The sequence below is a fragment of the Centroberyx affinis genome, unplaced genomic scaffold, assembly GCF_046629955.1.
Source record: "Centroberyx affinis isolate AG114_WGS23_722 - 3 ecotype Tasmania unplaced genomic scaffold, CSIRO-AGI_Caff_v1 ptg004892l_1, whole genome shotgun sequence".
NCBI lineage: Eukaryota > Metazoa > Chordata > Actinopteri > Beryciformes > Berycidae > Centroberyx > Centroberyx affinis.
In genome coordinates this window covers 113,774-138,841 of record NW_027282397.1, presented here as the reverse complement: position 1 = coordinate 138,841, position 25,068 = coordinate 113,774, and the positions used below count along the sequence as shown (strand labels likewise).

Here is a 25,068-nt window from a genome sequence, read left to right as displayed (position 1 = left end):
GTGGTTCAGTCTAACCTGGGTGACCTGTCACACGTATGAGTTTTGGGCAATGGCGCCCTCTGCTGCCGAAATGCATTCACTGCAGTGAGCCCAAAAAAGTACACGTAATATGAAAAAAAAACACAAAAACCCACATACACACCGCAGTGTCAATAATAAACTGTCTAACTAATTAATTTACATCAATAGGGAATACGAAATACGAGATATATTTAGCGTTCTGGTTTATTTACAAAAAATAACCGGTGTGGTGTGACATTTTTGTACAGGCATTTTCTAGGAGCCCTACGCGGCTTCCGTCAACGTGTTTAAAGACCCCAGGATGTCCATGCTCGCTGAACGTGAGTAATTTGCCTCTAAATATTTGTTACATAGTTTAATTCTCCATAGGTAACACTATTCCAACTTGATGTTTTGTGTTCGCAACAATCTCCCACTATCAACTGTCAAGACATTTCTCCACACATCATTCAATATTTTGTAGATTGTGAAGTATGCCTAGCTAACATTAGCATTAGCTGCATTAGTATAAACACGTGTACTGCCCTCATGTTTGCTCTGTAACATAACTTGCCATTAGCGTTAGCTCACATGTGTGTGGATATATTATTTTACCAACAGAGATGACATGATGATATGTGAGAGCCATTATCATGAGCCTTGACAGGACAGTTGTAGCAGCACTGCTGTTTCAGGGCAACATGGCCGCGGGTTGAAATGTCAAAACATGTTGCTTCTGCTCTGAATCATGATCCCAGCGACAGCCGTCCTGACAGCTTGCAGTGGGAGGTTTGTGGCACAAGTTGTGCCTCGTTAACAGCTGGAGTATGCACTGAAACTGTCACTGTTGAATCTGCACTGTGTAGCCCGGAGGAAACAGAAGTGGTCTGTTGACCCCAGGAACAGCACCTGGAGTAATGATGACTCCAAATTTGGCCAGAAGATGCTGGAGCGCATGGGCTGGTCCAAAGGCAAGGTAAGAGTGCTGAGGTGGATCCCCACTGTTTCTGTTTAGGTCAACAGTGGTGATTTCTCAATACACATATACAATGAATGAAGGGATATCGATAATACATGAAGCAGTATTTCACCAAAGTTGGATGTTTAAATGATATAGCACTTCTTTGCAATTATGGAAAAAGTGTCTGTGATAACTCAGAACATAGGGGCAGTAAATAGTAGATTCACTCTTCACAAACCCACCTTGTCTATGACTGTACAGATATACTGTAGGCTTTATAATGTTAATCAAGTAGACACACTTATTCACGTAAACAGTATCAGTTTTGAATAGAAGTACAAATTTTGTGAAGACAGATAAGTTATCGTTTGTGAAAATGTGTTATGATAAACAACGGTAAGCATAGTATGCAGTATGTTTTTATATTTTTTATTTTGTAGGTTTTACAATTGGGACATGCTGCTCAGAATAAAAATGTAGTGCACATGAGCAAATCTAATTGATGCCCAAATGATGAGCATTAGAATCACATCTTGTCTTCTCTTCTCCTGTCAAGGGTCTGGGGAGAACTGAGCAAGGCTCCACAGATCATATCAAAGTTAAAGTGAAAAACAACAACTTGGGTCTTGGAACCACTGCCAGCTATGAGGTGAGCACACAGAAGATGAAGACCTAGTTGAAACTGCAGCTATTAATCATCTTTTAATTTATTTTTTAATTTATTTTGTTGCTCTATTACACCCTGTCAGCTGTGAAGTCATTTTCATGTAACAACACATGAGATCATTAACAGTGAAAACATTAGTCAACAGTTTGTTGGCAAAGAAGAGTTGAGAGTAGTCAATCATATGGTAACGTTACTGGAATGTTAGTGGTTTGAATGTGCTTCAATTCAACTCAATAGGAACATTTACACATCCACGTTTAGCTCCCATGTTGCTTTGGAAATTGTGTCTTAAATTGGAGAAATGACAGATTGAAGTGATGCAATTTATGTATAGAGATGTGTTGTTGAATAGAAGATTCTTGGTATTGTGTGTGTTGAAATCTGCTGTATTTACAGGATAGCTGGATTGCCCACCAAGATGATTTCAATCAGCTTCTGGCTGACCTGAACAACTGCCACAGTCAAAACAACACCAATGGTATGTAAAGAGATGGGTGAAGCAGTCTGTATATTATGCTATTTGGTTAAAGGATAAGGCTGGTGTTTTTTAATGCATTGCTTACTGTCAACAAATCCTATGAAAATAACAAAATCAGCAATGATTTTGTTTTGCCAACAAGTCTCGTCCATGTCCATCCATCCAAGCCATGTCCCAGCAGCCATAGAACTCCATTGTATTAAATCATTGATTAAAAACACGTCAAAGAGCCATGCCGTTGCTCTGGGCAGCATATTTCATCATTGCAATGCACTGGGCCAGCCGACTTTTTGATCAAACAACTTAATAAGCCGGCTGTAAACACGTTTGTGATCTCAGGAAAGTAGTTCTGTAGCACCGAAAATAGTCCCCGGCGTGATGAAGAATTTGTTACCATTTGAATTTGATTTGGTAATAACTAAAACAGCCTGACTTTTCGTGGTAACAGTTAGTGATTCTTAAAATGTAAACTATGTCTTTGTGAGCTGTATTTCAAGGTTTTTAGCTTACAATTGGAGCTACTGACTTCCAGGTTGACGGCTAAAAACGGTAAGTGGGAAGTCAGTAACGGGAGTAGAGCAAACGCATTGTTGATTTTGTTATTTTCATAGGATTTGTTGACGTAAGCAACGCATTAAAAAACACCAGCCTTATCCTTTAATACTTGTATCCATTGTTTTTTACCGGTGGCCCAGTTTAGTGGAATTCAAAATTATAACATGATCAATCTCACTACATATAAAGCAACACAAGACTACAGCAAATTACTGCCATGTGCATTCGTCTCTGGTTGGTTGCTTCATCTGTTGCACAGTAGAGGGTGCTACACTGCAACATTTAGGAGAGGAAAGGCTGGGATAAAGTCACTGTCATAAATGAACAGTGTCATTATCACTGTGCAGGAAAGCAAAGCGGATATAGAATACTGATGTCTGGAAATTGTTGTTGAAGTTAGGCATAATGGTATTTAATATATAAAATTACACAATGTATGTGACTGTAATTTCTTTTATTTTTTTGCATTATTTGTAGAACCCCCACCAGAGGAGCAGCAGCAAGGCTTTAGCTTGGAGGAGAAGTCCAAGACCTCCAGAAAGAGGGTTCATTACATGAAATTCACTAAAGGTGGGTTCATCCTTTGGCAGCTGAGTTCTTTCCAACAGCAGACTCAGTCCCTGCGCCTTAATAAAAGTGATTCCTTTCTCACTCAAAAGTCACTACACATTGATTACCTGCAAGTCTGTTTCGGCAGTATGCAGTAATAAATCCAGCCTGACCAAGTTCTCTATTCATTATAAGTCACACAGTAGAAATGCTCCACTAAAAATGGTTCTGCCGTTTAGGTGAACCATTCATTGATTCTGAGAGGAGCGATTGAAGTGGGTGCCTCTGCTTTCTCACTCTTCCACCTACATACCACACACACACAGGCAGACGGCCTCCTTTACCTCTCCTTGAGCCATGTGCACTTGGCTCAGACCACAGGCACGGATCACAGCAGCACTCCATCAGCCAGTGCTGGGTCAGTTGGTCCGGTCAGTGCTAGGGAAGGTTATTAATAACTCTTCCCCTCTACTTTCATTACTCCTTTACACGTCAGGAAGTCGAGATTTGCCGGTCAAGGCCAGTACACTGATAGGCACAAGGAGGACTGATTTGGTGTTCAGGACCACTGGAGGCCAAAATGAATAACCAGTAGTCCATACTTTACTGTTGAGGAGCTTTGCTTGAGCATGCAGCATGTTTGGGTGATTACAGGTGTGATTTCATAGTAAGATTCATAATCATTAGAGATGCTATTTTGGTTAGAATTAAGCTTGTTTTTTTGTATTTATAATACATCTAGCTAAATGTTTCATATTAGATTATTTTCATTTGACAGTGATTGCAAGCTTGCACTTCCTTTGGCAACATGCTAATTATAGGAAGCACAGTGTAGTATGTAATGCACCAGTTCATGAAATGTTACATCTGTTAATGTAATTCCATTATGATCTTTCTTGTTATTAGCTTCAAATGTACCTTATTAGGTCAGTGTGCTTGGGAAAACAAAATATCTCAACTTTTACCTCACCTGGAAGAGCCTTTTCTTACGTCATTCAGTAGCAACTTCCTGTTTCCTGTTTGGGGCATCTGGCGCGTCCATTTACTGGCCCCCCTAAAACAACACCTCCCAGTGGCTACATGACCCATTAGATGACCCTGCCAGATAACACCCGGCCTCAATCTCTCCTCCAGACCCCCTCACCCTGTTTTTGTGATCTTAATTTAGCCGGGACCAGAAGAAGGCCTTGTATCAGATAGAGAGATAAGATGCACCTACACAAGATACACATACGACACGAAGGATGGACATCTCTGTCCTCACAGCTTCTATTCCTTCTCCCTTCGTTCTCCAAAACGCCCTCATTGACCCCATGAGAAGGTACCTGAAATAATCCTTCCCTTGTGACTGCCTGTCGTTTACAGGGCTACATTTATAATGATAATAATAATAATAAACCTTATTAATACAGCACCATTCAAAACAAAGTTACAAGTTCGTTAAAAAGGATAAAAAAAAAAACATAAAAACAAAAAAGCGCTACACAAAGGATAAAATCAGCATAGCAATCTGAGACAAGAATCATAAAAGGGAGGACAGAAACAAAATAAAAGGTCTTTGTGCAAAAGCAAGTCTATAAAAATGGGTTTTGAGAAGTGATTTAAAAGATGAAACTGATTTGGCCAGCCTGAGCTCCTCAGGCAGGTTGTTCCAAAGTCTAGGAGCCATGACAAAGGCCCGATCGCCTCTTGCTTTCAGCCTAGACTTTGGAGTAGGGACCTGCCTGAGGACCTCAGGCTGCACTCTGCCTCATATGTCATCCACCACTGGACATTTGTGATGTTTGTGAACTTGGGCCCCTTCCATCACCTAGGCATTAGGATATATACCCCAGCCTATAGTCAACATAATGAAGTCAGCTGATCCTTCAGGACTTAAGTTCTAATCCACTTGAGGCCCTGAGATCCCCTCCGTTATCACCACCAGCTGTTTGTGAGGGACAGGGTAAGCCAAAGTGCAGGCAGCACTTAACACTACTTTTTCCCCAAAAATAAGACAGTGGGCACTCTACTCACCTTCAGTAATTTGTATTTATTCACACAGCTGGAAAGCACAGAGGGAGACGGAGTAGGAGAAAAAATGCAGGAGAGAAGGTTTTGGCAGGATTTGATGCGAGGCCAACATAAATGTGGCTCCAGAGGCAGTGGACGTATCAACTCAACTGTCTCTGTGAACCCTAGACGCCACTGTTACCTGTTTCTACCTGCAGAGACCTCAACAGTTGTCATGCGACAGCATGTGTTTCTCGTTTGTCCACAAACAGTTAGCAACTTCAGTTTGAAACATGAGAGTTCAGTGCACCACCTGCTTTAGGTGGTCTGACTGATATGTTGACAGCGAACCTGTCAACTTTGAAATGGTTGTCTGAATGGCAAAATTATTTATGGTCTTTATTTAAGGACACAGTGGTTGGGGACAGCTGCAGGAAAACCGTTCAGTTTTTTTTTTTGTTTTTATTATCACCTTCGCTTGACCTTTTACCACACTGTGTCCAGGTTGTGTTCTGGATTGGCATGGGCAACCAAAGAGTTACTTGGCAACCCTCACCCTGCCACGCCCCTTTGCATGCCTCCAACGCCTGTTCCCCTCCTGTGTGGCGGTTGCCAGGTTAAGGCTTGGTAATGGATTTAGCGTTGCTAAGCTCGTTACATGAGAGGTTGAAAAAGTTGACTGTCAGGTGCTACTCATGTAGTTCTAGATGTGCTTCTATATTGTCTGTGTAGGGAAAGGGCATCTATTGTGTTCAGGATTGGTAAAATTATATTCATTAGTTTACCTAAATGTCTAATTCTCCTTTCCTCTGATGTAATAACCTGCGTCTATAACATTGACCAACCTCAGTAAATTCCCACATCAAAAATGGTGTTTTATTTAGAGGATTGCTCTTGATATTAAATCTATAGCAAAGGCACACAGCTGTAAAATGTTTTGGCCAGCAGACAGGCTCCCTCTGAAAGAAGGCTTCCTTACTCTCTCCTGCATTTTATTGATATCCTGTTCAGCCTCCTTGCTCCCTCACTACCAGCACTGAGGATTGATGGCCTTCGTTTGTGGGGAAAGGTACCAAAATCTCCGCTGCTCAGGCCTGTGCCCACAGCATAAACCAGTAACCCAGTTTTAATTGCCCCCCCCATCTATCACTTGTCATGACAGCAAGGGCCGCTGATGCAAAATGTAACTACAGCGCTTCATCTGTTGCTCTGTGTGGCTGGCTTCACCTTGGTCTTTGTGCTTTTGTCAGAACTTGAAATCTTCAGCATTTTAGCCAGTGTATGTCTATAAACTGAAAGGTTTGGAGACAACATGACCAGTCGTATAATTTGTATCAAGCACAGAGCTGCTGGCCACAGGTACTAAGCTGTGTTGTTAAGTTGGCCCCTTGAACACATCAGGTCTACCTTCAGTTCCTTGTTAAATACTGGAGACATTGACATTGATTTGTTAATACACCTTTGATCTTTTCTGCTCTGCCTTTTTAGTAGTCCGTAAATTTTCTGGTCGTCAGATTAGTGGATTTGCCTGTCAGAGCCTCAGTGAATTGCGAATCTGGTTTGACTAGTTATCTGCAGTGGCACTTGTTTCCATCTCAACTGCGACCTTGGAAACCAGCAGGTATTCCATAACACTTTCCGTTGCACGTTAGCAATGCCCATGCTTCTTCCTGCCCAGTGGCATTCAGCCACCTTGGAACATTCAACAGGGAAAAATAGGGTTAAGCTCCTTTTTATCTCAACATTGTTATTTGCACTTTCACCTGAAAGCATTAGCCTGAGAATTTTGACAGGTACTTCCTCATCCAAACAGTAGAAAGGTCAGATAGGGCATAATTTTACCTTCGACCTAAGATCAATAGACGACACACACACCATGGACCCCCACCCCCACCCCCCCATTTATTTTAGTTTAGAACATAGCTGCTTGGTTGCTTGGCTTTGCTCCTTAGACCTGCATTTGCAGTAACTTTCAAAGCCAAGAGGAGGGGAGATAGAGGTTTTAAAGCAATAAATAACCAAATGTTATCAGGGCCCTGCTGGAGGAAGAGGATGCAGCTGTACGAACAGGACTCGGGCCTGAGACAGACGACTGTGTGCTCCAGGAGTCTTTGAGGCCTGGGTTGAAAATGGGAATCCGGAGGCGTGGCATGGCAGACCTTGTCGTCGGTTTATTTTTCTTTGCCGTTTTATCCCTGTAGCAAAAAGCAAACCACGCAACAACCCCCCCCCCCCACACACACACACACACACACACACACACACACACGCACACATATATACACACGCACACACACACACACACACATTCTCCCATCCAACTCTTATTTTGTCTGCTTGTTTGGCTGAAGTTCAAAACACTCTCAGATGCCATCTATGTTTTTGAAATTAATGATAATTTTTTTGCATGGTGGGAAAAAAATCTGAATCTGACTTGTTTTTGGTCACATTTGTAAAAAAAAAAAGTAAAGCTCTACTGATGTATTCCTAACATTTCAAGCATTCTGTGAAATGATTTTTGGTTTGGTTGATGGTTTGGTCATTTTTGGTTGTATTGAGGTAGCTACACCTAGTTCAGTCTGCTTTATGAATTATACTTCTTCTATGTGCCAGAGCGATAGAGCCCAAATGAACAGACTGAACTTGTAATAAATATTATCAGGGTGGAGTTGTAAAATGTTGTAAGTTTAATTAAATGCTTTATTTCCCCTTAGGGAAGGACCTGTCCAGCCGTAGTGAAGCAGACCTGAACTGTATCTTTGGGAAGAGGGCAAAATGTGCTAAAGACCAGGAGGAGGTAAGGGACACCAAGCCAATCTACAGCACACAGAACCCACAATTCTCCATGTTTCCTCTCTTGCCTCAAAGTTGAAACTTCTACATTAGAGATGTGTCCAGAATAATCAGTTATTCATAGAGTGCTTCATAATTAACTCTCATATTTGGAAGCTGTCTTTTCCAGACTTTGGCTGGACTGCATCAAACATATCCAACGCCGTGCTCATTACTAAAGCCTCTAAAATGTGATCATATCAATTCATCAGATCTAAATATATCTAGTCATAAGAACTATAATATAATCAACCACAAGGATCTGTAGAGCATATCCTTAATGCCAATGGATTATCAATGACATGCATCCATGTCACTGATAACGCAAAAAGACAGACTATTACTCTTATATGCAGTGAAATGATAGTTGCCTAAACCGAAAAGGGTCAGTCCCTGATCCTCCTTAGCCCAGTCAATGTCAAGTGGGCACTGGGGGAGGAGATGGCATACCTCTGGCCAAGTGGCTCTGCCTTATCTGCCTCTGTCTTGGTAATTAAGGATGACCAGTGCTGCTGATGCCTCCATCAGTGGTTCCAACATCATGTGATCCTTTTGCACTCTACAGGGCCTGGCTCCTGAGCTGCCTGCGGCCCTAGATTAGCCATGTCACAGCGTGCAGCTTTAACACTGCCAACAGGCCACTGTTGGCGGCAAAAGCACCTAAATCCAGTTAAAGGATTTGCACTCTTACCCCCCTGCTCCTCTCCTCCACACTTCCCTCTTCTCTACTTCTGTCTTGGAGCAGTCACATCAGATAGCTAAGTGTGCCAATGGGCACCATTACAGGCAAATCAAAATTGGGGTGAGGTGTGCAAAAATCTGAAATGATGACGCTTGCAAAAAAGTTGACCGTTTTCTCTCTGCTCTTAGCATTGGTGGTTGGTCATTTGAAACTTCACTTTGCCATTTGGTGCTATGGTGGCTCCAATGCTTTTCAAATGTTATTTACAAGACTGAGGCAGGTGCAAGTTGGGTCCCAGGCCCTTTAAGGTCCCCACAGGCGACCATTTGTTTCTGACATTAAACCAATTAGTAAATTGACTTGCCATCAGTTTCCTGAATTATATCTAATTAGACCATTTCAAATGCTTTTTCAATTAGGAATGTGTCGACTGGAAAGTAATGCTCCAATGATCCATATTGTTAGAAATTATACATTCATACTGGCAGTGTTGCAGTGTGTAATTTTGGTTCTGAGACCCAGGTTTATTCCTGGGCCCATTCCATAACTGGTTCCGGTAGGTGATTCAGTTTAAGAATTGCTCTTAGTTGGATATTTATATCATGATGTATGGAAAACTATGCTATAATTTTTGGTGGCAGGGCAATGAGGCTAGATGATGAGTTTTCATAGTATTTACATTTGCTCAGATATAGGGGCAGTTTTCCAGTTGCAGGAGGGCCACCACAGCTAAAGGAATGTAAAGGAAACACTATACTGAAGTATAGACAGACTTTCACTGTAATGGTATCTGTGGAAGGTTTAGTACCCTTGTTTGTTCTGGGAGAAAAGGGAGCAGTCAAAAGCTGTAACATGAAACCAAACTTAGGCCCTTGTTCACGAAACGTAATGGTAACAGAATTTCGGTGCGCAAAATATGCAGTTCTGCAATTTGAGGCAAAAATAAATAATAATATGCTGTATATATTTTTAATTTCTTACAAAACATGCAACAGTATGGGCTGAGATAACATCACAATAGCCCTGCCGGTGAGTTTTATGCATAACCTCTTAAAGCTCATGTTGGTAATGATTGTAGATGCTACCAAGATGGATATGAGGCATTTTTATCTAGTCTTGAATCATGAGTCATGAATTTTTACATATACATGAGCTGTAGGGCTGGTGGTATTAAGAAATGAAAATAAATGCATGGAAACATTTTCTTCCCCTTTTTATATTTCAGTGTGAATTTATATCTTATCACCAATAAATAAGACAGATTTTGTTTTGCAGTCACAAGTTCTGCTGACCACTATATAGAGCCAGAAGAATCACAAATCACAAATGTTGGACTCTGAGACGCTGCAAAGCCTCTTGCAGTCTTCCCCTCTTTATCTCAAGCCTTTGGCTTGAAGAAATTGGCATCTTAAAATCCATAAATTGCATGAAAAACCTTCACTATTCCCATGCTGAGGCCGAGCCATAGCATCACAATGGCCATTGCTCCCTAGCTGATTAACATTGGAAACGCAAGCAATACACGCCATCTTTTTTCCCTAATTGTTTGGTTATGGGTTGTTATTTTTCAGCCAAGAGGGACACCATTGACCATATCGAAAACACTGAACACAATTACAATGGCATCCCACGAGGCCTTGTGTAGAGGCCCAGCAACATCTGAGGTTGCTGGGTACAGGTAAAGAGGGTGATGGACCAATCAAGCTCTAGGCATTGTGCAAGATCTCCTGTGACTGTCCTGTGAATGTGTCCGTGACACTGCCAGTGACCCTCGGCCCACACTGATCTGTGCTTACAGTAGTCCACCATTAGTGTCCACATTACTGTTATAGCAAAAAGAATCATACTGGAGTATACACACTAAAGTCAGGCCCATACTCTCAATACCCGAAAGAGTAGTGCATATCTGGCCCGTGGCCTGTATCCCTGAGTAGGGCCTATATCAACAATGGGAGGGTTGGCTTAGTGGCACAAATACAGGGGGAGAGTTGGCTTGTAGGGGTGTGCACATACTGCCACCAGTCGCATATCTGCACCCTGACAAGGTGAGGCCATGGGACTCACCCATATCTGGATTGGCTTCTCCAAAACTGTTTGCGTTCCCTCTCATGAATCTTCTCCCACTTCCCAGCCCCGCCACTTCACCCACCACCCACTGCTGTCTCTCCAGCCTCCCTTCCACCAGCCCCCCACTGCTGGGGATTTCCTTCCTCCATAGTGATGTGCTTCCTGCTAGCCCCTTATCGCTGCTCAAAACGCTCCCTGAAACACAGACAGGCAGACACACACAAACACACACATGCACACACACACTCGGCCGTCCCACGTGCGCCTTTTCATCAAAGACGGTGCTGGCTGTGTAGAGAAGAACATTCGAGCAGATAGGGGCAGATTATTCGCTCCCTCATCTGTACTGGTTATATATAGCCAGCTCCTAAGTCTCATCCATTACCTAGTTTCAACTTAGTTACTATCTTTAAATTGAAGCGTGATGAAAGCCTCTCCTGTCCTGAGGTGGTGCCTTTTATCTCAGTAGCTTACCGTCTAATGCTAATTTTTACCAGGTTTTTCTAAATATAACTGCAGTCAGGTATAAAATCTGCTTCTTTTGAAGTTAAAATTCAACTGTGAAATGTTTTAATGGGTGATGATTTTTTGCCTGAAATATATTTATAAGTATATATTTATATTTATAGTTATAATTTTCCCTGTGAAAAATGGCTCCTGTTAGATGCATAACACAGAATGTACAAGCTAAATGTATGACCACCGCCAATAACCTCATCCCACCCTTCTGTGTAGCCACCTGAAAATGTATGCTCAAGACCATTATTTACCCTCCCTGACCACTGAGGGTTATCGAGTTGTAGTGGAGCACCTGTCCATCTACAGTCCTCTCTGTTATCCATCACCCATCCCACGCCTGCGAGCCCCCTCATCTCCTGCCTCCTCTTGTGCCCCTCAACACAATTACTCACCGCATGACAAATGACAGGCTCTCTCTGCCGAGATATCAAAAAGCCCCGGCCACTTCTAAATGAAGGCACTTTGGCAGCCCTGTGCTCCCTATGCTTATCGGCGGGCGAGCAGTGCCCCTGGCTGTCCTGTGTCCCCCTCTCCTCCCTCCTCCTCCTCCACCACCCCCCAGCTCTCTGTGCCCTCCTCAGGGGGTTTAGTTAGGGGAGCCACATGGAGGGCCAGCCCAGCTTGATTTATCTCCCTTGCCCCTCTGCCCGGCCACTCAGGCAGGCCGAAAGAGCCGACGAGGCTCCAACGGGCCTCAGCTCGAAAGCCCGGCATTAGCTGAAATAAACCATCCTGCCGCCCAGTGAAAAATGTCCTCTGATTGGCTAATTAATCAGTCAAAGGGGAGCGACGCGGCTTGTGACTTGAGGGACCCGAGCGGGCGACCGCAGAGGGCCCGCTGATAAATAGACTCCCCGCCGATTCATACATCAACAAAAGTTAGTCATTTTTTAAAGCCGCCAGCTCACATGAAAGGTGGAAACACAAGCCCATAGTTTTATATTTTTGCCTGCTATATTTCTCTCTTTTTTGGCTGTGTGTGGAAAAAGACAAAATTCTGACAATTGTATGTTTTTGTTCCATTCTTAACTTTTTTTTTTGGTTTAGTTTTTTTATCTGATAGATTCATGCTAATGGATCCTTGATTTATTGTGTTTTTGTCCCAAATTTCTGCTCCCTTTTTAACTGTGGAATGTGGAACTTAGATGAAAGCACCCATATCTGATCATGTTAATTAATTTTAAAGCAAATAAAATTACATCCTCAGCCAGGCACCTGTATTTCAGTGATTCATCTACTCTTCCACCAATTGATTTTGTAAATAATCCTCAACCTGATAAATGGCATTTCTTTTCATTTGGCTGAAAGCCTTCGCAGAATTGAATTTTTTTCTGTTTACTTCATGATGCAGTAAATCAAAACAGATTCAGCCTCTTTCAATCAGTACAGTTAAAAATGTCTGTTGTATATCTCTTTTTAAATTAAGCATTTTTCAGCATAGTGATTAACATTTACAATTTTGTGGCTGTAATGTTTTATGTCATTAATAGCAGATTTCTTAAGCAGATTTTTTTGGTAATGTAAAAGTTGTTATAAGATAGAGCAATTCATTACTTCTGTACTCCTTAAAGATGTCGGGGTTGATAAATGGTCTTGTGTAATTTGGTACAAGCCTTGTTTTGACGTCTGAAACCGCCAGTCAGACAGTCGGCATGGTGCACCCTGCTCCAGGGGTCGGTGTGACCCCTGCGGCCTCTCCCACTCCCACTCCTGCTCAGGCACAAAGGGCCGAGGATCAAGCCTCATCGGGTGGCACCTGTTGCGGGTTTTTCCTGCCCACGCCTCGTCCACATGAAGGATCACACGTCTGCGGGGGCTCCCCCGACACCACCGTCTTAAGGAATATGGGGCAGGGGCGGCGCAGGTTGGGGGCTCGGGCGTTTGGCAGATGCGTCGGCAGGGCGCCAGGGAGCCGATGGGCGGAGTCAAGCGGTGAAACTTTGCTGACAGCGCAGAAGCAAAATGTCTTCAGTACGAAAATTCTCTAAGACACTATAGTACAGTTCTCACGGGTTGCTGCTGAGGCCCGTGCCAACGAAGTGAGGTTTTGCTGGGTATTTGTTTGTAATAATTCAGTATCACATTAAGTGACAACAGTTTGACTAGTAGATTTTTTGTAATCCATTACTGCTGTTTTAAAGCCCTTGATTTTTCTAGATATTGACTTTTATCAGTAGTGTGTTACCGGAGATATGTTGCCTTATTTTATTTAGCTACTCATACTGTACAGGGTTAATTGTCTGTTGTTCTCCATCAACTTCAGCATTAGTCCGTTGAGAGGTGGTGCCGGGTAAACGTGCGTTGTAGGAGTGTCGTTGGTGCGTTTTGAATGGGCCAGTCACTCGTGCTTGGTGCCTCGCTTGTTGTGAAACTGAGGAGCTCTAATTCACTCTCAGATAACATCTAATTGCCTCAAACAAAAGCTCTACCTCTCAAGAGCATGTTTGTTGACAAGGCCCCATTGCTTCTACCGCCGAAAATATAAGGGCCCGCCAAGTGACAGCACCCCCACCCCCCACCTGCAAAGACACATACGCATGCACACACACACGCAGACACACACACACACAGACACACACTTACTACCTACCTCCCTGGCAGTTCTGTGGACTGCTCCCTCCTGGCCATGCCAGCTCGCTGACACTTACAGATTAGTGTAGGAAAAAAAAGAAAAAGCGAGAGTCTGTCTCTTAGTTACGGGCCTAAGCTAGAATGCATGGGGCCAGGGTAATTACCGCCTGGTGAAGCTAACTGCCCAAAGATTTCCAGCCCTCTTGGCTGTTTACAGCCACCGACTCCCGTTTAATCACTGACTCTTTAATCTAATAAATCACAGCTGGGGAAAATAATCGCTGTATCTTCCTCCTTTGGGGTTGGGGTGGGGGAGACCCCTGTGTTCTTGAGGGGGGCATTGTCGGCAAGCGCTCGCAATGTTGAACAAGCGCAGGGCAGTCATGCTGCATGCATAATGTTGTCTTCATTTGTTACTTATGATAAACGTTCTTGCATCTGGGCACAAAGTGCAATTTTTCAAAACCTAATTTTTTCTGTTTTGTCTTAACTAAACACAGAGGGTTTGCCTTTAGCAAAAGTATTGCTGTGTAGAACCTTCCATGTGTGGCATTTAGTGTACTTTTGGTACATCTTTCTACAATTTCTAACTTTGCCTCTTACATTGTGTAAATTTTATTTTTTTTAAAGTTATTTCTGCAGAAGAGCAAAATAAACACACAGGAAACAATAATTCTTACCAATAACACTTTGGAGGCAGTGTCATTTCTTCAAAAAAACTGATGGCAAAGCGAACTGTATGCTTATTTACCCGTGAATAAGCAGGGGTATCCACCTGTTTTTCTGTCCGCCCACATCAGGCTCATGAAGGATGGGCTGGTGGACTTGTGTGCTCATCAGGGAGAGACAGCTGGGTAATCCAGGCCTGATCCATAGACCTTGACTATCGCCAAATTTATTATTGTGGCAGGACAATGAGGGCACACTCATGCAATTAGAGAACCAACCAATATTGGCTGGATATTATTGAAAAAATAGCGAGTAATGCAAACAGGCACTTTTTAAGAAAATAAATGGGTAACTGCGGCTCTGTCAAATGCTAATTAACAGAACCAGAAGTGTTTTTTTTTCTTTGCAAAGCTGATTAGTAGGACATAACTGTTCATATTTAGTTAACTTTTAATGCTAACATTGTTTCCCAGCCTCGCATCCAAGCCTTGTCCACAGTTTTTAAATATGCAATGAGGTTTAGATTTTTTTGTTAAGTGATAGTCTGTAGCAAACCACATCTTCAGTGAATCGCCAACATATGTGAGCCTCATACCTTGAATTTCCACTCTGCTGGAGTTAGTATTCCAGGATGAGGCTCACTTGGTTTTAGTATTTGTTGTGGGACAATCATGAAGCAGCCAATTAAAAAGTGCAGTCAGTGTGACTTAAACACATCAATTAAATGGATCTGGTTGGGGCATTAACCAAGTTTTAATGTGAAATGTCAATGTATGAACAATGCTTTCAAGTCCTTTTCATTTAAATCTATTCAACCGAAAGAGTGGTGTGTTACATGTCAATTTGCTTATGCATAGAAACCTCTCTATGCTCCTGAAAGTAGTTAGATGCCCTAGTTTACACGTGATTCATCTTATCTTGCACGTACAGTAGTGAAGAGATTTGCAAGAAACCACATCCACTGGTTTTATCACTGCTTAGGGGAAATGGGGTTGCCACAATACTGTCATTTCCAGGACGTTTTTTTGTAAACTTTACCTCTACAGTTGAAGCTATATATTCAATACTAGGCTGCTTGATATTGTATTGTATTGTATCACATGGTTTACAACATCAGCAAAATTATTTCCCAGTTTTGATGAAGACAAACTACTATTGATGGATCCATTAAAGTTCACCTGTCCATAATAGTTAAGTTATTAGACACAGCTTGGCTTGTTTAAAACTTTTGGAAGCAGTCTCTCTGCAATACATTCATGTTCTCCCTGATTTTGCAGGAAAAAAGTTTCAGTTGTACTCTAATGAACCTTTTCCACCATCCCTCCATGGGCTTGATTGACTCTCCTCCTGAATGCCTTGGCCTCTGTGTCTTGGCACCTTGGCACATGGTTTTCCATTGGCCACATTAGCAGGGAGAGATAGAACTGAAGTGTCTTGAAGGAGGCGGCCTGTTGAATGTCTTCCCACCCTCTCCTTTTCTCTGGGACCCTCTGCGGGCCCTCCCTGTGTTCCCTGCCCAGCCCCAGCCCCCGCCAGGGGAGAGAGCGGAGCAGGAAGGGCCCGATAGCCAACCAGACCGCTCCTCTGCCGAAGGAGCCTTATCTCAGAACTGCACACAGTGCACTGAGCGCATCCTTTTCCTGGGGTTCTGGGTCTGCGAGGAGGAGGAGGAGACATGGTTGAATATAGGTGCATTCTCCAGCCCTCCTTCACTCCTCAGCCTCCCTGTGTTCTTGCCCAGGCCTGCCTTTTCACTCATTCTTCTCCAGTCCAAGCAATCGTGTAAACTGTCTTCATGAATTGTCTAAATCACTTTTTGAACTGTACAGGTGGTGGTTAAATGCATATTCCTTGTATTTTCAAGGCGTTTAGAATTTGGTTTAGCATTCAAATCTTGCAGGAAATTAAAGATAATGTTTTATTTAGTTTATCTCTTTACAAGGCTCAGCATTGCAAGCAAAAATCCAAACCACTCTGGCATTCATAGCTTATACCGAATTCATCTAAGTTTGCATTAGTATTTGTTGTTGCTCACCTCATAATATTAGCTTTTATATTATTTGGATTACAATGCAGTAGAACGTCACACAATAGTCTAAAATTTGCAATTTGCATATTTATTGTGTATGTATACCATCATTGTCCTTCGGCACAGTGAAAAGAGGCAAACAGTTTAGGGCTTTTATTATGAGAATGTTTACTTTTAGGTAATCATTTAGGAAAGATATAGCACACCACACAAGAGTTCTCTGGTTTGACTGGCCAAGGGATGAGAAATGTATTAATATATATTGGTGGAGTGTAAAAAAGCCAGGTCTGAAACAATGCTACAAGCAGTAAGCAGGTGAGTGGTTGAGAACTGTGTGTCCCAGCACTGTGACAGACTTGGCTCTGACAACCAGAAAGACTAAAACTGAAAGCCATAGATTTAAAGTGTCATAGCCTTCTGTTAATTTTGTTGACACGTAATTGATGACAATTGTTTTGTGAAATCTGATGAAAGTGAAATATAAACTACACCGTGAAATTCAAATAACCATGGCTAGGTTAAAATGATTTGATATTTTCCTATACCAAAAATTACTTGAAAAGTACATTTTTATTAAGAGACTAAAATACATAAAATTAATTGAAGCTGTTTTACATTCACTTGCACCTGTTTTTGCATCGTTTTTTGCCTTTAGTTCAACAAGCTTACCCTCACTTGCACAAAGTGAGATGAGAATATTGTATCAGGCTCTTTGGAAGCTTGGTGTGTACCAGGAACTGTATTTTTCTTACATGAACCCAAGAGTACTCTTGTTGTATGAATGTGCAGATGCCAAATTAGTCAACTTGACAACACTTATGAGTCTCATTTTTTGATCTTGCCGAACATTGGCCATTTTTGCTTTTCACCAGAAACTACTCTAGAGTGGATATGGTATAGCTGGTATTCCTTGCCCTTCCCTGCTATTTTGCTAGCGTCATTATTTAATTGTTTTGAGACTCATGGACTTGCTCTAGCATTGCTAACATACCAGCAAAGTCTGCTATCAATATCTGGGGAAAAAATGTAGAAAAGCCACTTGGCCAACAACTTTTTGGATGGATAAAATGCCCTCTCAGTTCATGAACAATCACTTTTTAAAACCCTGAATGTTACCGTTCACAGGGCTCATAGAACCCTGGTTGAAACATTTGCTCTCTAGTCAAAAGACCTAGACTATAACAATTTTTAAATTCACTCATTAATTTATGAATTCTTTCTACCTGCTTAATCCTTTTTAAGGTTGCGGGAGCTCGAGCTTGTCCCAGTATGCATTGGGTGGAAGGCAGAGAGATGTCCTGGACAGGTTGCCAGTCCATTGCAGGAATAATACAGATAGACAATCACGCACAGTCACACCTATGGGCAGTTTAGAGGCTCCAATCCTTCTTGCTGTGAGACAACAGCGCTAACCACTGAGCCACTGTGTCCCCCAATTAAGTGAGCAAATAGGGGTTAAGTGTTTTGCTCAAGGACACTTGGATGGGGCACATACTGTTGTGGGGATTGAACCTGCAGCTTCCCAGTTATGGTACGGTTGCTCTAACCATTTGACCACTCTGGCATTCCTATTCACCACAATCAACAAAAAAACAAATGGAATATCTTTTTGAGCTTCTGACTGAGTTTATACTGTGGTTGTTCTGGCGCCTTGTGATGGCCCACTGAGCTCTTACGATGCTTTATGTTAGGGTTTCCTTAATTTTGGCATTTGTCCTATACAAAATAACAATCAAAAGAATCTGTTTTGTTGTAGACTGTGCATGCTTTAACTTTTGATAATTGCAATAATGAATAACTGGGCAGAGAAAACAGCCCCATTGGACATAGGGAAACAAGATGTCAACCATAAGGATAAAGCTCTACTAATCTGTTTTACACACAAGTGAGGTGAAAAATATGAAAAGACACAGGTACAGGTTGCCACCATAATATAATGAGTACCATAATGTGAAAAAGGATATATAAAGCTAGTAACCTTTTTATTTGATTAAGCAACTCGTCACTGATCAAAAATGTATTTTACCGTAAGAAGCAACTTTTTTTTTTATTTTTATTTTTTATATCTTTGCAACATGTTACCCTCAACACTGACCAACAAAGTCTCCAGGGGTGTCAATAATGCTGACTGGCTCTGTAGGAGTATATCCATACGTCTGCGTGTCCAGCCTATGCTCAGCACAGCACTTTTCCCCTGTCGGATCAGAGTCTAATGGAGATCCCCAGGCAGTGAGGATGAACCACATACCAAGTTCCAGCCACCTTCCCTGATGAAGGGGATGTTTCTCTCTCTCTCTCTCACTCACTCCCCTTTCCTCTCTTTTTCCCTCGCTCATTCACCCTCTCCCTCTCTTGAGAGTAATTTCACAGGCAGTTGGAAAGTGGCCCCTAGCCATCTTCCCAAATCCCAGTTACATGTTGTTCGACGCTGTCAGCTCTAAGCCCCATCCCCAGTCTCCCAAGCAGAGAGGATGCCATTGTGCAATAACAGGGAGTATAGATTTTCTCTGGGAAGTTGGAAAGTTTTGTTTAATGGCACCTCACCTGAAGGGCCATATCCCCCTTGTTAGAAGTTGGGGCTATTTCTAGTCGTAGCGGAAAACTTTGTAGGCCATTTGAACACCTGTCTCGTCTCAATCATGTACTTGATTTTGATATAAGGGTTCTGAATCCAACCTTTTTTTTTTTTAGAAGTAAATTAATATGCAATAAGAACTCAATTATTTAATACTTAAGTATGTGATAGTTGGTCAAATCAGTCAAGTCAAAATCTGCAAAGTAAATTTTCATGCATAATTTAAAGCCTGAAAGGAAAAAGACATTGTTCCAGCCTTGGGTAAATTTGCAGAATGATCTATGTGTTTTTTACTGTTTTGATCAATGTATTAGTCCTGAAAACAATGACTGCACCTTCGTTGCCCTTATGGAAAAGTATTGACTATAAGGGGCCTTTTAGTGAGTTAAGGACAGAGACTAATAGCTGGTAGGGTTCTCACTGAAGTCCCTGGAGGGCTGGCTTAAGGGAAATGAAACTCCTTCGGTAATCCTGAATTTCCTAAGTAACCAGATTAACAACCAAATGCAGATAGAATATACTGCAAGCGCAGTCTACTGCAGTAACACCACACTGCATTTCAATATATCCGGATCTCTCAAGACCCTTTCAGATCTACATGCACATTGTTGGAGCGGCCCATCAATTTGCTTGTCTATCTCACTCAGTATTCGGGGTCAAAACAGTGTAATCTGTATGTAAAAGCATAAAGGCCAAACCATAAGGTGACTCAACACTACACAGTGTTTCCAGTTCATCTCTAATCTGTAGGGTTTGAAAAATGCCATCCACGTCGCCATCTCTGAGGTAATACACAGAGCGGCAGTATTGTTTAGTGTGACTCTCAGGAGGAGCTTCTGTATTCTTCGGGACAAATCATTATGCATTGAGTAGGCCATTAGGAAAATGAAGACAAATGGGTCACTGGGGTGGGGTGACAAATTGTTCATGCTGTACAGTTAAAATCTCGACTGTATTGTACCTCTGCGGTTGGACACAGTTGTTGTACAGTTGGCCCTGTTAAACAGGCGGCACTAGCCTAAATGTTGGAGAGACGAGTTTGTGACCAGACTGATTCAGTTCCCCAGACTGGCTGGGACAATTAAGCCAGGGAAGTGACTGAGTGCTGCCCTGTCCTCTTCCTTAAAAGCTACTGTCGATGTACCTTAGAGCAAGGCGCTCAACCCCTAACTCCTTCACTAGATTTGCTCCACATGGTCACTAACAAACTCCTTGATAGCGTTACTCCCACGTATGGAAATGTGTCTGTGTGTTACATGCTCAGTGATACCATGGATAAATAAAGAAAGAGATTAAAATACTCAACTGTCCATAAAAGCATTGAATGATGGAGCTATGTAGTTGGAAATGTTCATTTTCCAATTTATTCCTGTATTTATATATGTTAAAGGAGAGTGGGCAGCGCAGCCTCTTAAAACATTTCTAAGTAGTTTAGGTGACTGGTACATAGAGACAGGACACACTCCCATAAACTTATGAGTCTTGGATATGCTTAAAAGTGTACTGTTCCGTCATGTTCCACACATTTATTTTTAAGATTTGCTATTTACTAAACAAAAAAAATTATGAATTAAATAATTTGAAATTCAGCAGTGTATGGAATAAATGTGTCAATATTTATCAGCCTGATGAGTTGAATTTAGAAACTGATCTAAATCAACAATAGTGTTGTGATGTCACAACCTAGAAAAAGCAAGAAAAAAAGAGCAGAGAAAGAGCAGCTGTTGCACAGGGATGATAGTTTGAAAAGCTGACTGTGCAAGGACACGCAGCTGAATGGTTGGCACTTACTTGCATTACTATGTTGTTGTAAGAAAAAGATGATGAAATGAATGTCAGACTTGCTGATGGTTGGGTCTCCGATTCTTTGTCAATGCCTGAAAATACATTTGTATTTTAAGGTGATCCTTTAACACCCATTGTTACATCAAAAGCCTATTTTGGGCTCTTTTAACTGAAGATTTGCTGGGTTAACGTGTGCATGATGATTGACGATCACTTAATCCCCTGGGTCCACCATTGTGTGCTGTCTATTTCTGTATAGGTTCTCTAAATGCTGCATGAAACACTATGTAACACTATCCTCTCCATCTTCTCATTTGTATCGTTTCTGTCTATAGGACCACAATAGCAGTGATTCCCAGGAGGAGAAGGAGGAGCATTTGACTCCTGCCACTTCTGAACTGGACACAGAGTCCATCACCAAGACTGTGACCAGCACTCTCACCATGCAGGAGTACTTTGCCCAGCGAATGGCTCAGCTGAAGAAGGCTCGTGGCCAGGCCCGGGATCCAGCATCATCACTGGGGGCAGAGACCAGCGAGATGTCCGGTCCGTCTGAGGAACCTAGTGCCATCCACACCGCCAGCCATGACGCAGATGAGCCCAAAAAGAAGAAGAAGAAGAAAAAGAAGACCAGAGAGGCTGCAGATGAGATTGAAGTGGCAGTGGAGGAGTGCATTGCTCCCATTATAATGGAAGTGAATGAGGACCACGAGCCGGCTCGTTCAGGGAAAAAGAAGAAAAAGAGGAAAATGGTTGAGAATGAAGGAGCTATGACTGAGGACTCTAGCTCCACCTCTGGTGTGGAGCAGAACTGCGAGGAGGAGCAGACTTCCTCCAAGAAGAAAAAGCATAAAAAACACGATAAAACTGAGCTATCAAATGGACACGACCCAACTGAGAATCAAACTATAGAGTCTGAAGTTGTACACAAAAAGAAGAAGAAACACAGAGAACAGGTGGACAGTGTTATAGAGGACAAGGAGGTGCTGGTAGGGAAGAAATCCAAAAAGGACAAGAAAAAGAAAAAGAGGGAACAAGAATAGGGCAGAATTGATCAGGTTTCTTTACCTTATCCTACAATCCCATGAACTCTTTAGGCCTCAGGAGGACTTGGTACTCCTATATCCTCTTATAAACCTGACCGTTAAGGCACACAAATATTGATTTGCTTTAAAACAAATCAAATGTTTTTGCATAGACAACCTCTCAGCTCCTTTTTAGCCCTTATTTAACCTGGAGAGTTGATTAAGAACACTTTTTACAACAGTGGCACAGGAGAGTCAGGAGAAGGAAAGGCTACATATTTAAACCTATTAAAACATGGAAGATGCACAGTACAACCACAGTCTTCTACTGTGGCCACTGAGACGCTCTACTTTAGTTGAGGGTTAAGTGCCTTGCTCAACAGCATCTAGCAAATTAATAATTTTCTTTATATATGACTGCCTCCACAATGTCTAAAATATATCGATACAAAAGTCCTCATAAGTAGCCATATTTTTAACCAGGAAACTGCATCTGTGAGACTAATGTAGCGCTGGAAAGTATAAATATGTCTGTTATTGAATATAAAGGGTCCAAAATGCTAAATTCCAAATTGCTATAAATCCATTTTGGAAAAATGGTTACGTGATGTTAACTACTCAATATATCAAAAATCCATTCTCTCAATGTTCAATGGTAGATGTCTCATTTTGGATTGAAACTCTTCAGATGGTTGTCCAGTAAGCTGATTCAGATACACCTTTTTTTTTAACACAACAGAAGCAGTTGCATTAATTTGTATGATACTTTTTGAGGTGACAAATTTGTTGTCTGACACACCATCTTAATGGTCCCTTAGAAAACGGATAAATCTTTGACATTGGAGCTTCTTAACCAGGTCAAGTCCCTTTTTAAATAAATCAAATCCAAATGGCTATACATACTTGTTTTTTCTACATCGGTAATTGGGAATATAACTTGTGATGTGAGTGCTTTTTTAATTAGGCTTACATTACAGTGCTGGTAAATTACATTCTAAGAATATTGTGAGAATTCTGAGAGAGAATGCAACCACTTCGGTTGAGCAGTGAGTACCATTCCCCATATGGGAGCTGATGAACTGTGTTTAACTTCAAGTACTTGAAAGTATCAACAAAAATAACACACACACACAGTAACATTGACAGGTAAATGGCTTTCACAGCAGGTATGCTGTCCTCTAAAGAGTTTGATTCATGGGGTTATGAAATCCTGTTGCTTTGACCTGACAGCCAAAACTATTAACAAGCTAGTCTTGTTCAGAGATGGGAGTGGGTGTTATGAGTCAAAGGAGGAAAAAGGAAACTGCAGCTGTCCAGTCTTAGTCATCAAAACAAAACAGTATTCCTCTTAAATATCTTTGGGTCTTAATTTGCTACAAAAAAAAATCTGAGATTAGATTAATGGATGTGTCATGTTCATTAATAGTCCTATGATAGAAATTGAGCCTGACTACTACTTAAGATGTACTGTTAAGCATTTCAGCTGTAGAAATGTGTTTCCCCTCCCTATACAGTCATTAGCTGGAGATTAGTCTATGGCCCAGGTGAAACTGGCATGCCAGGTTTGTCCTTCTGGCAACAGTCATACATGTAGCGACAAAATGTAGCCACTACTAAAGCTAAATGAATTCAAATTGCAGGGGCGGCAGCAAGTTATGTTATCAATTTAGATCATTTAACACATTAGGCATAGAAATTGTTAATTTGAATTCATGTAAGATTTTGAATGACATTTGCTAAACATTAAAATGATATGCTGGACCATAAATGAGTTGATGAAACTTTGATGGGGGAATTGGGTCACTGCAAACAAATGAACAAATGCATTGTGTCAATGTGCATCATTGGCTCTCCACATTACATGACTCCTCTCAGGCCAAATTTCTATTGGATTTTCACATGAAGAAAATTTTACTTTAGTGAGAATGTTTTCCCTTTTTATCACTCAAACCCGTGTACGAATTTCTGAGCGTACAACCACCAGTATTCACTGACATTTGTGCCCATAATGATGTTACTCTTTTATTTTGAAAATCTTGCCTTAATCTTGTTTATTTTGAAAATCATACTGCTGACACATGAGTTACAGCAAGTATATTATCTGTCTATGACTGTATGAAAAAGATTACAATAAGTAAATTTGCTTGTTTATAGTTACTGATATTGATGAAACTAGAAAAAAAAACTGCTTGCACACTGACGGTGTCAATGAATTCCTGAGCCAGATAAAGCACAATAGAAGAATTACTGTTGATAAACTGATTTGGAGATGCTTTGCATAAAAATCATGGCATGAAAGTGAAATATCGCTTTACATTCTCCTTCATACAGCACAAAAGGTAAAACCCCTTCATGATTCTCCAGTAACCACATGTCTTATTGTAGGCTACTGAATGGCTGAACAACAGCAGGCTGATGCGTCTCCCACCCACACAGCGGTTAACAAATAGGGCTATTAGTCATTATAGAAACCCCCAACTCCTGAGTCGTAATGTGTTCAGTTCCAACATGCAACTATGGTGAGAAACTTAGTTGCCTCTACACACGTTCTGCCTCACACATGGCATGAGCAGTCCGGTGTCTCGGACTTTCACGCCCACGCTCGCACACATGCACTCTTATCCATTCATGTGCCGCCGCAAACTCACACTTATTCTGCGGCTCTCTCACGGACACGCACACATGCTGACTTTCACTGACACACCTACTACACATGTATGAACCGATGTCTGAACAGCAAGAGGAAGTGCGGGCCTATATATCACTGATGTGCCTGCTCTTTTGCACAATCTGGGGCTTCAGGTGCCGTATCCTGTTCCTGTGGGGGTTAAGTTTCACACAAAGCTGGAGCTGACGCTTCACTTTGATGGGTGGGGAGGCACTGCTTGCCCATAGATGTGTAACACAACTTAAGATCCATGTTGCATCTGGACTAACACCGGAGGAAGTGTACTCATATCCCTTACAGTAAGTATATCCATTGGGCCGAAAGCAAAAGAGAAGGAAGGAATACTGTAGTAGTGAATATCAGAATTGAGTAGAAGGCCAATAAAGAGTTAAAATCACCTATCTGTAATCACTTTCTACCTCAATATCACAAAAGCAAAGACAC

General features: G+C 41.7%; 1 protein-coding gene across 1 annotated transcript; it reads left to right on the top strand.

Moving 5' to 3' along the window:
• The first annotated feature begins 304 nt into the window (after positions 1-304).
• pinx1 (PIN2 (TERF1) interacting telomerase inhibitor 1) lies at positions 305-23,923 on the top strand. Its single transcript, XM_071545371.1, has 7 exons — positions 305-341; positions 867-976; positions 1,518-1,610; positions 2,025-2,106; positions 3,139-3,231; positions 7,917-7,999; positions 21,267-23,923. The coding sequence occupies exons 1-7, from the start codon at positions 323-325 to the stop codon at positions 21,972-21,974; spliced, it is 1,188 nt and encodes a 395-aa protein (XP_071401472.1). The 5' UTR covers positions 305-322; the 3' UTR covers positions 21,975-23,923.
• The last annotated feature ends 1,145 nt before the right edge of the window (positions 23,924-25,068 follow it).